Source organism: Tupaia chinensis, unplaced genomic scaffold (genome assembly GCF_000334495.1).
Source record: "Tupaia chinensis unplaced genomic scaffold, TupChi_1.0 Scaffold000451_2, whole genome shotgun sequence".
Classification (NCBI taxonomy): Eukaryota; Metazoa; Chordata; class Mammalia; order Scandentia; family Tupaiidae; genus Tupaia; species Tupaia belangeri.
Window position 1 is genome coordinate 19,246 of NW_006159958.1, and position 17,878 is coordinate 37,123.

Sequence of the window (17,878 nt, forward strand, 5' to 3'; positions counted from 1 at the left end):
TCTGAAATAAATCATCTTTTTTGGGTGCAGCAGGTGGCGTAATGGTTATGTTGCTGGACTCCCATGTAGTCGACTGCTGTTTAAGTCCCGAACCTGGCAGCTTAAAACTCACACCAGGCGCATGTGGGTGCATGCCCAAAATCCTGAGAGGAGAATTGAGAAGGGATTGCATCATGGCTATCCTCCCTCGCAGGGTAATTTCTCACTTTCTCTCTCTCTCTCTCTCTTTCTCTCTTTCTGGTGAGTGCACATGCCCTAGAACAAAAATCTCTTAAAAAAAAAAATAGAGAAGAAATAAATTTTTTTAAAAAGATTAATTTAATTTTATTATTATTATTTAATTTGCTGTAGGGAATGTGCACTCACTAGACAGAGGGGGAGAGGGGCAGGGTCGGGGGGTGAGAAAGCAAGCCACCACCAGGTCCAGGACTCAAACCGTGTTCAGCCATGTGGAAATCCAGCAGCTCAACCACCATGCATGCCACTTGCTGGCCCTGAAGGAAATCATCTTTATCATAGGATATTTTGTAGAATATTTCAAATAGAATCGTGAGGACCTTATTCAGAATTTTGGGTGGTTTCCTGAGTTACAGGTAGGGCGTTGGTATCCATTTTTTTCTAGTTTGTGTTTCTAAGCCTATGAACCCTCCAGTAATGGCAGAACCTCCTCTCCTCTTCCCAGTCTCTTTCCTCTTCTGGATCTCTGTTTCTGTCTCTGTTTTTCTACCTTCCTATCTTTTACGAATAGTTTTTCTTGGGGCCAGCAGTGGTGTAGTGGTTAAGGTGCTAGACTCCCATATGACTGACGATGGTTTGAGTCTCAGGCCTGGTGGCTTGCTTTCTCACTTTCCCTCTTTCTCTCTGTCTCTGGTAAGCACATGTACCCTATAGCAAATTTAAAAAGTAATAATAATTGGGGCCAGCAGGTAGCGTAGTGGTTAGGGTGCTAGGTTCCTACATGGCTGACCATGGTTTGAGTCCTGGACCCAGTGGCTTGGACGCACCAGGTGCATGTGCGTGCATGCCCAAAATCCTGAGAGGAGAATGGAGGAAGGATTATAATGTGGCCAGACGCCCCCAGGGATGACTTCTCACTTTCTGTCTCTCTGTCTCTCTCCCCCTGAGCCACCAGCAAGCACATGCACCCTATAGCAAAAATTTCTCTAAAATAATAATAATAAATAAAACTAAATAATTATTTTAAAAAAAAGAATTTTTTTTTTTTATTTCATGGGGCCAGCCCCATAGCCGAAACCTACATGGCCAACCATGGTTTGAATCCCGGCCCCCGTGACTTAAAAACACTCTGGGTGTAGTGCACGTGTGTCCCAAACCCCAGTACAACAAAGAAATGGAGGAAGAGATTGTACCCGACCACATTCCCTCATGGGTGCTTTTCCTGGAAAATACATGCATCCTCTGGCAACTGAAAACAAAACATTTTCCATTTCTTGTTGATACTTCTCTCTCGCTCTTTTTTCTTTTCTTTTCTTTTTTTTTTTTCTGGTTCCCTTCTTTCCTTCTTATCCTTCAGGTGTTTTTTCCCACTTCACCTCCCTTAGTTCATTTCCCAGCCTTCCTGTTTTTTTGGAGAGGTTTTTGCTATAGGGCGCATGCACTCGCCAGAAAGACAGAGAGAAACAGAGAGACAGAAAGCGAGAAACTATCCCCCAGAGGGGATGGCCACACCACACTCCTTTCTCCATTCTCCTCTTGGGCACGCCCGCACACACGCCCAGCGTGAGTTTAAGCCACCAGATCTGGCACTCGAACCGCGGTCGACTACATGGGAGTCCAGCGACATAGCCATTATGCTAACTGCTGGTGCCTCCCAGCCTTCCTTATTGAGATATTTCCTGGCTGTCTTTCCTAGTCTGTTTCTAGTGTCTTTACTTAACTAGTTATATGTCGTTATTTTTTATTATTATTGTTATTGTTATTGTTATTATTTTGTCTCTCTCATCCTCCTTCAGAGATGCTTATAGCTACTGTGTGTGTGTGTGTGTGTGTGTGTGTGTGTATGAGTGTGTGTATGTGTATGTATTTTTAAAAACTTGTCAGGAGGCATATGTACTCATCAGAGACAGAGAGTAGGGAAAAAATGAGAAAACACACCCTCCTCCCTAATGGGGAATAGTAACACCACAATCCTTCTCCTCCATGTATCCCTCCTTTCAGGATCTTGGGCATGTGCCCAATGTGTTTTTCAAGCTGCTAGGTCTGGAACTTACTCTGTACAGTTGGCCGTGTGATACCCAGCTGCCTTAACCAACATGCCACTGCTGGCCCTTGGGTTTATTTTTAAAATCATACCTTACAAGAGAAAAATCAGAGCCACTGGATCCTAGTTCCCTTTCAGTTCAGTAACTATGAACACTTGTGCTTTTTTTGGCCAGAGGCTGAGTCCTGCATTAAGAGTGAAGAGCCAGTTGTAAAGCAGGAGGCCCCCGAAGGCACAGAGTTCCATGGCATGCCAGCAGGCACTCTCCTCAGAAACGTCTCTGAGCCCGCTGACTTTGACAGCAAGGCGGTAAGGCAGACCTACAGTCTGAATCCGAATCTGATCCTTCGAGGTGGAATGAAGTTCTACGAATGTAAAGAATGTGGGAAACTCTTCAGATACAACTCGAAGCTTATTCGGCATCAGATGAGTCATACTGGGGAAAAGCCCTTTAAGTGTAAGGAATGTGGCAAAGCTTTCAAGTCCAGCTATGACTGTATTGTCCACGAGAAAAACCACATCGGAAAAGGGCCCTACGAATGTAAGGAGTGTGGCAAAGGTTTGAGCTCTAACACCGCCTTGACTCAGCATCAGAGGATCCACACTGGAGAGAAACCCTACGATTGTAAGGAGTGCGGGAAGGCCTTCCGTAGGAGTGCGGCCTACCTTCAGCATCGGAGATTACACACGGGGGAGAAACTCTATAAATGTAAGGAATGTTGGAAAGCTTTTGGTTGTAGGTCCCTTTATATTGTCCATCAGAGAATTCATACTGGGGAGAAGCCCTACCAATGTAAGGAGTGTGGCAAAGCCTTCACCCAGAAAATAGCTTCCATTCAGCATCAGAGAGTTCATACTGGGGAGAAGCCTTATGAATGCAAGGTGTGTGGGAAAGCCTTCAAGTGGTATGGAAGTTTTGTTCAGCATCAGAAATTGCACCCTGTGGAAAAGAAGCCCATCAAGGCTCTTGGGCCATCCCTGGTCGGTCCCCCGTGCCTACCTCCAGCCTTATGTCCCGTCCCCCTGCAGTGGTCATGCTCCACTCCAGCTGTGGCCGTGCCTTCACTGACCTTCCCACAGACTCTGCTGATTCCTGCCTCTGGGCCTCTGTTCATGCTGCTGCCCGCATCTGGAATACCTTCTTCACCGGCCCCAGGAGTACACGTCTTCCAGGGTTCTCCTTCCACTGTGAAGTCTTCTCCAGTTATGCTGAATGCGCCACACCACTCATGAGCCTTACCTTGGCACTTCTGTATCTCTTATGCCCAGCAGTCTCCCACCTAATTTTCATTTGTACTTTTTCCCTTCCCTACAAGTGTTACAGCTGTTTCCATTGTAATCTGTACCCATCTAAAAACTGTTTATATAGCCTATTCTTTTGTCTTCTGGGTAAAAGATGGAAATACTTACATTGGTCCCTTTCAGGCTTGAACAGCAGTGACTGTGTCAACATTGTGGGGTTGCTTGTGTTCAGAGATCTGGAAGGACACTTTCTGTGTTAGGGAAGTTTGAGAATGAGGGAATGAGGGAATTCCTGTATTAAGCCATCATGATTAGAGAGAAGCAATCTGGGAGAAACAGCAAGAGGTGTGCAAGACCTATGGAAGTAGGGACCTGGAATAAGCTTCCAACAATGGATTTCAGGAATTAATGCAGGTCACTTGGTGGGCCAGTGGTTGGGCGGTGTACTTTTTTGTTGTTTTTGTTTGTTTTGTTTTCTTTTAGGTTTTTGCCATAGGGCATGTGCACTCACCAGATAGAGGAAAAGCAAGAAATCACCCTCCAGGGGGGATGGCCACACCATAATCCTTTCTCCATTCTCTTGTGATTTTGAGCATGCATACCCATGCATCTGGCATGATTTTTAAGCTGCCAGATCTGGGACTCAAACTACTGTTAGGCATGTGGGAGTCCAGCACCTTAACCTTAACCTGCTGGTCTTTAGGTGGTGTATTAATATAATTAAAATTGTTAAGTTGTTGCCTTTGGCATGGGTCACTAAGGATCCCGTATGTCCATGTAAAAGATGATATGAGATAAACAGTTTGAAAAAAAAAGGATGTATTGATAACAATCATGTACAATCATACCTTTAACCATGAGATATTTTTCCTTTAATTTTGCTTTTGATATCAAGATTTTTTTTCTTTTAAATTTGCTGGAGTGTACATGTACTCACCAGAGAGACTGAAAGAGTGAGAGATGGAAAATGAGAAGTCAACTCCTATGAGGGACGGTCATGCTGTAATCCCTTCTCCCTCCCTTTGGCCTTTCCGGGTTGTGAGCATGTATGCACACAAACCTGGTTTGTTTTTCAAGCCGCAGGGTCTGGGACTTGAACTGCACAGTTGGCCCATGTGGGATCCAGCTGACCCCATGGTGTTTCTTTGAAAGTTTTGTTTCTTAAATAAATATACACAGAAGCAATCATCTCTGTTGCATCTATTGTGTAAAGTTTTCTTGAGGGGCATTCTGGTTTTTCTCTTTGCGAGCGCTGGCTTCTGCATTTTATTTTCTCTAGGTAGTGTGAAGTATAAATACGAATTTAGAGGAGAACTAAAGAGATAGGAACACCAGTGTAAAGCCAACTTGGGATCGATCTGAATAAGCCTCCAGAATTGTTCTATATAAATACAGGGGCTGTGCAGTGGGTCAACAGCTAGGTTCATGTGTTGGGTTAAGTGCAGTCGAATTTTGGGTTGTACATGATACTGGCCTTGGTAAGGAGCCTTTACAACTATGCACTATGCACTACGACTAAAGAACTATGTGAAATAATTACTGAAAAAATAACTTGAGTTAATGCGTTTAACAGCATCAACGTAAATGTAAGTCCTAGACATTGATAAAGGAGGCCATTCACACTCTTATAATTACTGAAAAAATAACTTGAGTTAATGCATTTAACAGCATCGATGTAAATGTTAAGTCAACATTGATAAAGGAGGCCATTCATTTAAGTGCAGTCGAATTTTGGGTTGTACATGATACTGGCCTTGGTAAGGAGCCTTTACAACTATGCACTATGCACTACGACTAAAGAACTATGTGAAATAATTACTGAAAAAATAACTTGAGTTAATGCGTTTAACAGCATCAATGTAAATGTAAGTCCTAGACATTGATAAAGGAGGCCATTCACATTCTTTTTGTTGCTTTTGCTATCTAGATGTTTCACTATAGCAGTTAGAAAAAAAAATTTATGTTCTTCATCTTTAGGCTCTACCTTATCTGAATGATCTGGTTTGCTTGTAAAAAAAGAGTTTTGGGGACTACCTCTCAGAAATTCTGAATTTGGTGTCTGTGGTGATGGCCTTTAGTGTGGACTAGACTTTGAGAGCCATGCTTTGAACAGAAAATGCCTGGTAGGAGGGCTGGTAGGAGGCATATATTGATAAAGGGTTTGAAGGAGACTGCCTTTTTTTCACAGCGGATCTTCAAGAGAGACCTCTAAAAGTAGTTTGGGTGGTTCAGAGAAGAGAGAAGAGTTTAGAGAAGAGAGAAATGCAAGTGAAATATGGCATTTTGGGAAGAGAAGGACAGAGATTGGATGTGACCTCTGAAAGTGTTCTTGAAGATTCCACTGTCAGGTGGCTTGGAGGGTGGACATTGACTGTCTTTTTGCTGTTTGCTTGTTGGCTGAAATAATGAAATATTTTTTTTCTTATTAAAAAGATAATACACCACAGTACTTCTGAGATTAAAGAGATACAAAATAAAGATAGCCCAGCCCTGTAGCCTAGTGATTAAAAGAGCCAGAACCCACATGGCTGACCATGGGTTAAATCCTGGCCTTGGTGACCTGAAAAACTCACTGGACATTGTGCATGTGTGCGTGCTCCAAACCCGAAAGGATGGAGCAATGGAGGAGAAGGGATTGTAGTGTGACCATGGCCTGTTGGGGGGGTGGGGGTCCTCTTCTCCCTTCCCTTCCCTTCTCCTTCTCTCTTCTTACACCTCCATCTCCTCCTCCTCAGTCCTCAGCTGATTGTGTTTCTACCTTCTGCTAGAGACTGACAAGTTCTAGAAGGTGGATGCGCCTTAAACCTAGTGCCAGAACGAGCAGACACATGGAATCCACTTGGGCCCAGATCTGTGGCCATCTCATCTCGCCCATCTGCTTTTCTTTCTTTTAAAAAATTTTTAAAAGAATTATTTAACTGTATTTATTTATTTATTTATTTATTTATTTATTATTTATTGGAGAGACTTTTGCTATAGGGCATGTGCACTCGCCAGAAAGACAGAGAAACAGAGAGACAGAAAGCGAGAAATCACCTCCCAGGGGGGATAGCCACACTGCAATCCCTTCTCCTCCATTCTCCTCTCGGGATCTTGGGCACTCATGCACATGCGCCCGGTGTGAGTTTTAGTCACTGGGTCTGAGACTCGACCCGCAGTCAACTACATGGGAGTCCAGCGACATAGCCATTATGCCAACTGCTGGTCCCAATTTTATTTATTTTAAAAAATTTGACTAAGGAGAGACAGAGAGGGGGGTTGGTGGGAGTAGTGAGAAAGCAAGCCACCAGGTCCGGGACTCAAACCGTGGTCAGCCACGTGAGAGTCCAGTGCCCTTAACCACCAGGCCACCTGCCAGCCTCAGTTCATCTGCTTTTCATTTTGTAGTGTTTGATCCCTTAGTACCATATTAGTCACACCCACTAGTGGTTCCACTTTTAAGATTCTGTCACACCCAGTCACCCACTTCTGGTTGACAATTCTGTGTCAGTCAGTGTTCAGCTGTAAGTGGCAGAATCCACTCTAAATAGAAGAGGATTTGCTCCATACTACTAGGTAATTGCAAAAGTTCTAAGTGGGAAACAAGGAACCATATAGGCAGAAGGCAGGGAAAATGACCACAGTACCAAGTGGCCCCAGTGGCAAGCTCAGAGCTGCTGGTGCCTGCTACTAGACAGCCATGGCCGTCGAAGAGTGCTGGACCAGGAGGTTTGCTTACGATTCTGGAGAGAAAGAAGATACCCTCACAATCATTTTGGTAGGAGATTGTAGGCCCTTATGATCTCTACTTCCATCTTCTGCTAGGTGTACCTGCCTAGTGGGTTGGTTATAGTGGACATCCAAGTAGCAGGGGCTTCTGGGAAATACAGATTTGGATTCTAGCTATGAATGTGAGAGTCATAATGTAGAGAAATGCTAAAATGGGAAGATTCCCAAAATATTGTAAGCACCTATAAAATACCATATAAGCACTATAGGCATTGAAGATCCCTAAATGACTGAAGGATGCACTAAATTCATGGATATGGTAGATCAAGGTCATCAATACATGTATCATAGATTTAAATTCTTTGTCAAATGAACTTTCCCTTTCATTGCAAGAAGGCAAATGCACACATCAGAGACAGAGAGAGAAATACCCCCCTCCCCATGGCAACTCAGTATCTTTCATTTCTCTATCCTGTCAGGATTTGGGGGCTTGCTGGACTATCAGCCATGTGGGATTTAGCTCCCTTAACCACTAGGCTATTGGCTGGCCCTGTCAAATGAACTTATAAATAATCAGGGGGGCTGGTAGGTGGTGTGGTGGTTGGGGGCACCGGACTCCCACATGGTTGACTGCGGTTCGAGTCCTGGACCTGGTGGCTTCACTTTCTTTTTTCTCTGGTTCTTTCTCACTTTCCCTCTCTTTCTCTCTTTGTCTCTCTCTGGTAAAATTAAAATGACAATAAAGTTAAGAGAATTCTTTTAAAAAATTTCAATCAGTAAAAAAACGTCAAAGGTGTGCATGCTACTAGACAGCCATGGCTGTGTGTGTGACTTGAACTGATTCTAAAATTGCTACAGAAAAGCAAAGATCAAGGAATAGCTAAGACAATTTTGAAGAACAAGGTGGGGGATTTTGTGCTACCAGATATTATGTATTGGGTCATTGGAAAAGTCATGATGTATTTTCTGTGTGTTTCTGTGCAAAAATATGTCATGACTTTTCCAATGACCCAATATAATGATAATCAGAAACAACAAAACTGCAAAAAAATAATAATAATAAAATAAATCCCTGAAAAACCTTCAAAGCAAGATAACAACCCAAGTTGAAAAAAAAAAAATCATTCACTGTAATATGATTGATAGGCATCTAAATACAAAACAATATTATTTACCTGGTAAATCCATACATTTTATACAAAATCATGCACATTTACAATATACAGAATTATAGAGAACACATGGAAGGTGAACACTGCTGGCACAGTTGAGAAAACATGGAGGTATTTCTGTCTCTCACCTCCTTTCTTCTCCTCCTACTACGTTGCTCATTTCATCCCAAGTCCCAGGAACCCAGTCCCAAATGCTGCCTTTCTATTGCTCAACAGTCTCTACCTTCACTCCCTATTATCTGAAAAGAGGTATTCTGTTTCTAAAATAGCTCATGTTAATGATTCTCAAAATACTACTGAAATGTAGCTTCTTAATGTTCCTTTAAAGTAGATAAGTATTAATATCTTATTTCATGGCTGTCTAGAAAGAAGACATATGACTTGCTTTGATTTAAAACTTGTATCATTTGAAAGCCCGATAATTGAATATATTGCTTAGAGAGAACATTTTGACAATTTTAGTACCTGAAGCCCAATTGTAAGATTGGCTCATAATCTTTTTCTTAAATGAGTCAGTAGCCATTTCATTTCTACAGATCTTCTTACTAATTGCAGTAGATTTATGATGTTAGAGGAAATTTCAGTTGGCTGAAAAGTTTGGTCTACTTTTGCTACCTCCCCAAGAGCACTTTGGATTTTGATGATGATAAAAAGATATTAATAGTCTTTCCCACTATACAAGATGGCAGGTGAAAATGCTGCAAAGCAGGACACTAAGAAGAAATTTGAAGCCTAGAAGGTTGATGCCAGTGGCAAGATTGAAAAGGGGGACCTCAAGGCTAAAAAGCCCAAAAAGGGGAAGCCCCATTGTAGCTGAAACCTGGTCCTAGTCCAGGGCATCTGCAGATACTCCAGGTCTGCCATGTATTATAGGAAGGCCGTGTACAAGAGGAAATACTTGGCTCCTAAATCTGGGATTGAAAAGAAAAAGGAGAAGCTTCTTGCACCTGTCAAAACCAGTTGGTGGAGACAAGAATGGTGGCACCCGGGTGGTTAAACTGTGCTAAGTGCCTAGGTATTATCCTACTGAAGATGTGCCTCAAAAGCTGTTGAGCCATGCAAAAAATCCTCCAGTCAGCCTGTGAGAGAGCTGCGAGCCAGCATCACTCCTGGGACCATTCTGATCATCCTCACTGGACCCACAGAGGCAAGAGAGTGGTTTTCCTGAAGCAGCTGAGCAGTGGCTTGCTACTTATAACTGGACCACTGGTTCTCAATCGAGTTCCACTGCGTAGAACACACCAGAAATTTGTCATCACTACCTCCATGAAAATTGATATTAGCAAAGTAAAAATCACAAAGCACCTAACTGATGCTTACTTAAAGAAAAACTAGGGCCAGCAGTTGGCGTAATGGCTATGGTGCTGGACTCCCATGTAGTTGACCGCAGTTTGAGTCCTGGATCCGGTGACTTAAACTCATGTCGGGCCTGTGTGTGTACCCAAGATCCCCACAGGAGAATGGAGAAGGGATTGCAGCATGGCCATCCCCCCCTGGGAGGGGGAGTGATTTCTCGCTTTCTGTCTCTCCATCTCTCTGTCTTTCTGGCAAGCGCACACGTACCCCATACCAAAAACCTCTCAAAAAATTGATTAGATAGATGATAGATAGATAGAGATAGATAGATATTCCTGGTACCATTTCCTATTTGATATTTAAGCAAAGGGTATCACAAGTTAGACTAATTTCAGGTTTCTATTTTTTTTGGGGGGGGGTTTGCTATAGGGCATGTGTGCTTGCCAGATAGACAGAGACAGAGAGACAGAAAGCGAGAAATCCTTTTTTTTTTTTTTTTTTTAAAGAGACTCCAGAGATGGTAAATGACCTTGCTCACAGTGCGGTGTTTGGGGACAGAATTGAAGTTCTTGATGTCCACTCTCAGCTCCGATGTTCATTTTCTAATAACAGTCTCAAATATAGCAGAAGTTTTCAGCGTATCAAGTAACCACTGACTTACATGGAGTCGGGCTTTCCCCCGTTGCTGTTGTTTTGTAGGCAATCTTCCCAGTTTAGTTGTACTTTCTTTTTCAGTGACTACTAGGAAATTGCTTAATTATAGAGGGGGTGATGTCCATTAGAATGTAAAAGTGTGAATAATGAGGATCAGACATGTTGGCAACGGAAATCCCAAGCCAAATTGAGCCCGTTTCTGAGAAGGGAGGTTCTCTGCACGGCTGCTGTTGTGCTGGGACAGAGAGATCTTCTTGTATTTCTCAGAGTTCTCATATTCCATAAACAAGGTGTTTTATTTTTTTTCATAAAAACAACTTGTAAGAGGTATTTATATTATTTGCATAGATGCCTTTATTTTTTCCCCCATAGGGCATGTGCGTTGCACTATAGCAAAGGGAGAGACTGAGAAGGGAGGTTCTCTGCACGGCTGCTGTTGTGCTGGGACAGAGAGATCTTCTTGTATTTCTCAGAGCTCTCATATTCCATGAACAAGGTGTTTTATTTTTTTTCCTAAAAACAACTTGGAAGAGGTATTTATATTATTTGCATAGATGTCTTTTTTTTTTTCTGTAGGGCATATGCATTGCACTGTAGCAAAGGGAGAGAGAGGGAAAGTGAGAAATCAATCATCCTCCAGGGGGCTGGCTGTGAAGCAATCCCTTCTCTTCCAGACTCCTTATGGGATTTTGGGCGTGCACACAGACACACCTGGTATGTTTCTCAAGCCACCAGGTAGGGGACTCTAACAGTGCAGTTTGCCATGTGGGACCCAGTGCCTTAACCTCCATGCCACCTGCTGGCCCAGCCCATTTTTAAAGATTTGCTATAGGATGAATGCACCTGCTGGAGAGACAGAGAGACAGAGAGAGTAAGAGAGAGAGAGAGAGAGAGAGAAAGAGAGAAAGTACCCCCCAGAAAGGTTGACCATATGGCTATCCCTTCCCTGCTCTCCTCTTGGGATTTTGGGCATGCACATGGCATGTTTTTCAAGCTACTGGATCTGGGATTCGAACCTTGCAGTTGGCTATGTGAAATCCATAGATCGTTCATTTTTAACCTCTTAAATATAGAAAACAGCTTGTAAATTAAATTTATGGGTAGTACATTGTTTGGTAATCATAACAGAAATATATGCTTAAAGCAAAAAGCTTACCTAGAAAGGTACCTAGGCATGAATTTTGCCATTTTTAATATTTTGGTGAACTCAGACCTGCACACATAAATGTTCTTATTGAACATTTAGCATACTTTCATTTTGAATCTCTTTTAAATACTTTGATGATATACCTGATACATGTATCTTATATTTATACAATAGATACTGTCATAATTTTTTTCATTTAAATTCATTTTATTTTGATATCTTTTAATTTTTTTGAAAGGTTTTTGCTATAGGGTGCATACGTTTGCCAGACAGACAGAGAGAGACAGAGAGACAGAAAGCGAGAAATCACCCCCCAGGGGGAATGGCCACGCTGCAATCCCTTCTCCTCCATTTTTCTTTCGGGATCTTGGGCACGCATGCACACGTGCCCAGTGTGAGTTTTAAGCCACCAGGTCTGGGACTGGAGCCATGGTCAACTACATGGGAGTCCAGTGACATAGCCATTACGCTAAGTGCTGGTCCCGATATCTTTTAATTTTTAAGAACATCCTGCTGCCAAAAGAAGGCAAGATTTAAAATTGCAAACCAATGTATCAAAGATCACCCCAAGCACTCATAAGTAATTTGCCAAAAAGAAACACTCCATCTGTGTAGGAAAAAGCCATCAATCAGCATCTGTGAGAAGGCCCAATGACAGAAAGAATTTTCATCTTTGACCTTACTTTTGGTTCACTGAGTTTAAAATCTTGGGTCCATCCTTAAAAAAATATTAAAAAATAAACAAGAGCGTAAACATTCTCTCACGGTTTCCCTCAGTTGCATCAGCTTGTTTTCCATGACTCATCATGGCTTCTTGAAAGAAATTCTTGTTCCCTTCATTTCATGGGGCCAGTAAATGCTCTGAAGTCAGTTTCCAGCAACCAGTCAGCACTCCCACTGTTTTCCTATTGTACGTCCTAAGCTGGATCCAAACATTGCCCAGTCTACTCATTCTCTAAATAAGACTGAGCATTCAATCCAAATGCCCCGGGGATAGTCGTGTATATTGGTCTTGCTGATTCAGGGTGGGAAGAAAGTTCTAGTTGTTATCGGAAAAAGCACTTCTTTGTCCTCAGCCAAAGGCAGCCTTTGCGTGGTCTCTGCTGCAATAGCCCATATGACCAGTGCTCTCAGTTTCTCAGAATCATTTCCTCTTTTTTTTTTTTTTGAGAGTTTTTTTCCTATAGGGTGCATGTTCTCACCAGAAAGACAGAGAGAGAAAGTGAGAAATCACCCCCAGAGGGGATGGCCACGCCGCAATCCCTTCTCCTCCATTCTCCTCTTGGGATCTTGGGCATGCACGCACACGCGCCCGGCGTGAGTTTAAGCCACTGGGTCTGGGACTCAAACCGTGGTCGACTACGTGGGAGTCCAGCGACATAGCCATTACACCAACTGCTGGTCTCAATCACTTCCTCTTAAGAGAACAGAGTAGATATGTATTTATGACTCTGTCACTTCTGTACTTTCCTGTGGCCTTCACGTATTTGGTAGATAATGAGGATGATGCAAAGCACAAAAGCCAATAGAACTGAAGTGTACCATGTGATCTTCGTGGAACAGGTGACATTTTTTACATCCATTTCTAGGTGCAAGCAAATGTGTATACAATCAGTTGGACATTCTGTAATTCTACAAGTCTGGTTTCTAGACTCTGCCTTGGTTGGTGCTTTCTCCATGAGTGCTGAATTTCCAGTGCGAGGTTTTACATTAGGGGTAGTGTTATATTCCTCCAAGTGGCCAACTATAGGAGCCATAGAAGTTAAAATGTTGACAAAGTGAATGAAAATTATTCTCTTTCACTTCCATTAATCCACTCATGAAGAGAGCTTTTTTTTTTTAAACCATTATTTTATTTAACTTTCTTTATTTCTTTATTGTAATTTGACCAGAGAGGGACAGAGAGAGAGAGAGTGAGCGGGAAAGTGAGAAAGCAAGCCACCAGGTCCAGGACTCCAACCACAGTTGGCCATGTGGGAGTCCGGCCCCCTTAACCTCCACACCACCTGCCGGCCCTGAGGAGAACTTTTAATGTTTGTTCCTGAGAAATAAAATCCATATTTTCTTTGGACGACAAATCGCACATGGTGTGATATCTTGGCAAATCCTGGTGAAGTTTTGAAAATCGGTGTGATTTGGAAAAATTCCCATAATCTGAACTTCCCTTATTGGTTGCAGAAAAGTCATAAAATAAAAGTTCAAAGAGAGTGAATTGGTGAGATTAGGTGGTAAACACACTTCCAGACATGATTTTATCTCTCTGTCTTTCTGGCGAGTGCATGTGCCCTATAGCAAAAAACCTCTCAAAAATAATAATAAATAAAATTAAATAAATCTTTCAAAAAAGTATTATCTGAAGGGCTTTTTATCACACCCCTAGGTCCCATCCACAGAACTGCCACACGCAGCAGAGATCATAGCTCAGTCATCACAAGTCCTAGAGGACAAACTCGCCTGGAATCCTCAGACTCTGAACACGCAGTCCCTCGTGTCCCCACCTCTCCCACTTCTCTCCCCACTTCTGAGGAACAGACACTCCCATTCTAGATTCTCCTCAGCATCCAGAAAAGCACAAAGTCTGCGCTGCCTTCTCTCCCGGCCTAGTCAACTCCCTCTCGGTAGATTCCAATGTGAAGTTTCTTTTTTTAGAAACGCAAAAACTTATTAACTGTTTCCAGGGACAGAGAAAAATCCTGTTTGTAGTCCCTGCACTATCTGGCTACCCTCCTGGGAGAGGAAAAGAATAGCTTTCCCTCCTTGATGATCCACAGCAGCAAAATCAAGAGGTCGAAGCCACTTCCTTAATCAGCTCGCTACATCCGCAGTAGGCCAGATGCTTTGGCAAGCCCTGGTGAGACCCATTGGAGGGGCCTCTGCAGGCTGCTTTCTGCCTCGCTCTTCACTGATTTAGCACAGTCTTTGCGACATATCTCCCCCGCCCTTCAAATGACTTTTTATTTATTTTATTTGATTTTTCTGTTTATCCTAAAACTTAGGTCCATTACAAAGAGACTAAGAAACAAGCTAGTAGAGACCTCCAGAGAACACTAGCAGACTAGAATGAAAAATGGCGACCATTTCTGAGAGGAACCTAAATAAAGTGATATTTCCTTAACCATGGTGAGATTCATGAGAGTTGATGACACATTGGTGAATCTGTTAAACAACTCCATTCATTTATTACCTTAAAAATATTTGGGCCACCATCCCCGCTTGGGGGGTGATTTCTCACTTTCTGTCGCTCTGTCTTTCTGGTGAGCGCACGTGCCCTATAGCAAAAAACTCTCCACAAAAAAAAAAAAAAAGTGAGAGAGAGAGAGAGAAAAAAAATATTAGGGCCAGGGGCCGGCAGGTGATGGTGATGTGGTGGTTAAGGGTTCTGGACTCCCACATGGCTGACCATGGTTTGAATCCCAGGCCTGGCGACCTGCTAGATTCTCACTTTCCCTCTCTAGCTCTCTTTCACTTTGTCCCTCTATGGTCAAATTAAAATGAATAAATAAATAAATTTAAATAAAATAATTATTTTAAAAAAATACTGGCGCCTGTAGGTGGCACAGTGGTTAAGATGCTGGATTCTCACATGGCCAACTGTGGTTGGAGTCCCAGACCTGGCGGCTTGAATATTCACAACAAATAAATAAATACAATAATGAATTAGAAAATATTGATTAGGTGTCTACTATGTGCTAGGCACTGCACTAGGACGAAGAACATAGTCACCCTCCTGGCTCTTAGATTCTTTCGAGGGAGACAACCAGATCGCTAGACAGAGGATTACAGTTTCAGTAAGCTCTGGAAGGCCATGAATGGGCTGTCGTGGAATCCAGTGATAAGAAAAGGCTAAGGGAAAAAAGCTTAGATCCTGCTACAGGCAGGCATGTGGGTCTCTTAAAATCCTGAAGGGAATCTAGCGTTGGTGTAGAGTGAGGGATGAAGAAAATAAACAGTACCGCCTCGTGCCACATATAACAGTTTCAGCCAGAGACGGACCCTCTCTACGATGGTGGTCCCATATAATGTTAGTGGAGCTGAAAAGTCCCATTGCCTGGTGACGTGACCATCCAGACATAGTGCTGGGCGTGAGGAAGCGCTTGTGGTGACGCGGCGTGGACAGACCTGTTGCACTGCCAGTCATACAGAAGTACAACACGTGTAATTATATAAAGCACATCATACGTGATCATAGATGACTATGTTGCTGGGTTATGTCATTACCATACTTAAAAAAAATTATTTATCATTATTATTTTTAATTTGCTATAGGGTACATGCATTCACCAAAGAGAGACACACAGAGAGAGAGAGAGAGAGAGAGGTAAAGTGAGAAAGCAAGCTGCCAGGTCCAGAACTCAAACTGCAGTTGACCATGTGGGAGTCCACGACCTTAGCCACCATGCCACCTGCTGGCCCCTTTATTATACTTTTTTATTAAAAAAAATTTTTTTATTTAACTTTATTGTATTTATTTATTTTAATTTGACCCGAGAGGGACAGAGTGAGCGAGAGAGAGAGAGAGAGGGAAAGTGAGAAAGTAAGCTGCAAGGTCCGGGACTTGAACTGTGGTCACCCATGTGGGAGCCCCATGCCCTTAACCACCATGCCACCTGCTACCCACCCTTTATTATACATTTTATCATTATGTTGGACTGTACTCCTTCTACTTACTTCTTTAGATATCCTGGGACCATGGAACCAGCAGTTAGCGTAATGGCTATGTCGCTGGACTTCCATGTAGTCAGCCGTGGTTCGAGTCCCAGACCCTGTGGCTTAAACTCATGCCGGGCGTGTGTGCATGCGTGCCTAAGATCCTGAGAGGAGCATGGAGGAGAAGGGATTGCAGTGTGGCCATCCCCCTGGGGAGTGATTTCTGGCTTTCTGTCTCTCTGTCTCTCTGTCTTTCTGGCGAGCGCACACGCCCTACAGTAAAAAACCTCTCCAAAAAAGAAATGTTTGCTGTGAAATAGCTCATCGTGTTCCACTGGCAGCAGCCTGTGCTTTCTCCTCTCTTGATTGTACGATTTCCTCGTGCTTGATTCAGCCTCGTGTTTTGTTCATTGTGACCCTTCCAGTGAGACAAGCTGAGGTGGGAGACAGTGCTTTACGATCCTGCCCCTCTGCAAGGCTAGGCTAGTGTGTTCGGTGTGTCTTCTTTCTCTCTCTCTCTCTCTCTTTTTTCTTTACTTTTTCTCTCTTTCCTTTCCTTCTCCCTTTCTGGCCTTTCTCTCTTCTTTCCTTTCTCTTTTAATTTGCTAGCGGGTGCTGTGCTCACCAGAGAGAAAGCGAGCAGGGGAGAAAGCAACGCCTAAGGGGGTGTAGTCATGCTCCAATCCCTTCTCCTTCGTTTCTCTACCTTGTTGGAATTTGGGGCATAGTCCTCCCCCGCCAAGGGGGGATGGTCATGACACAATCTCTTCTCCTCTATTCTCCTCTATGGGATAAACAAATGAATCCTTCTTTAGTCTCTATTTTTTGTGGTTTTTTGTTTTGTTTTGCTATAGGGTACATGTGCTCGCCAGACAGACAGAGAGAGACAGAGAGACAGAAAGTGAGAAATCACCCCCCAGAAGGGATGGCCATGCCGCAATCCCTTCTCCTCCATTCTCCTCTCGGGATCTTGGGCATGCATGTACCCGGTGATAGTTTAAGCCACTAGGTCCAGGACTGGAACTGCGGTCAACTACATAGGAGTCCAGCGACATACATGGGAGTCCACCAACTACTGGTCCCAGCACGCAGCATGAGTTTTAAGCTGCTGAGTCCGGGACTAAAACTGTGGTCGGCTACGTGGGAGTCCAGCAACTTAACCATTATGCTGTCTGTTGGTCCCTTTATTTATTTATTATTATTACTTTTAAATTTGACCAGAGAGAGAGGGAAAGTGAGAAAGCAAGCTGCTAGGTCTAGGACTTGAACCACAGTCAGCCATGTGGGAGTCCAGCACCTTAACCATGCCACCTGCTGGCCCCTTTATTATACTTTTTAACCATTCCACCACCTGCCAGTCCCAAAGCTGGTATTTTTTTTCAATCCATGAATTCATTGTATGTCTGTTTAGAGTAGTCTTCTGCTTTGAAATAGAAAAGAAGTGATATTGACTTCTAAAAACTGCTTGATTGGGGGGATATTTCGCATATGTGTAATTCATCACTTTCAGGTGTACAATTCGATGATTTTCAGTCACTTTACCGAGGGCTGCAAATGTCATTGTAAATCAGGTTAACATATTCACCCTCCCAATCAGATCCCTCATCCCTAGGCAATCATTAACCTACTTTCTGCCTCTGTAAATTTGCCTGTTCTGCACAGTCCAAAGAAATAAATTAATAAAGTCTGTGGTGTCATATCTGGCGTCTTTCACTTAAGCATAATATTTATGAGGTTGATCCATGATGCAGCAAGTGTCAGTAGCTTTTTTTTTTTTTTTTTTTGGAGAGG

At 43.0% G+C, this 17,878-nt stretch overlaps 1 protein-coding gene and 1 pseudogene across 4 annotated transcripts in view; one reads left to right on the plus strand and one right to left on the minus strand.

Moving 5' to 3' along the window:
* The window catches only part of ZNF621 (zinc finger protein 621), a 15,691-nt gene extending 11,667 nt beyond the window's left edge, over positions 1 to 4,024 (plus strand). For all 4 annotated transcript variants that reach the window (XM_006155388.3, XM_014590472.2, XM_027774532.1 and 1 more), the window contains one exon: positions 2,397 to 4,024. In XM_006155388.3, the coding sequence (XP_006155450.1) occupies positions 2,397 to 3,454 (1,058 nt within the window). In that variant the 3' untranslated portion in view covers positions 3,455 to 4,024. The remainder of the gene's footprint in view (positions 1 to 2,396) is intronic.
* An 8,436-nt stretch (positions 4,025 to 12,460) lies between these two features.
* Positions 12,461 to 17,878, minus strand: part of LOC102486892 (transmembrane protein 156-like) — a 22,100-nt pseudogene continuing 16,682 nt past the window's right edge.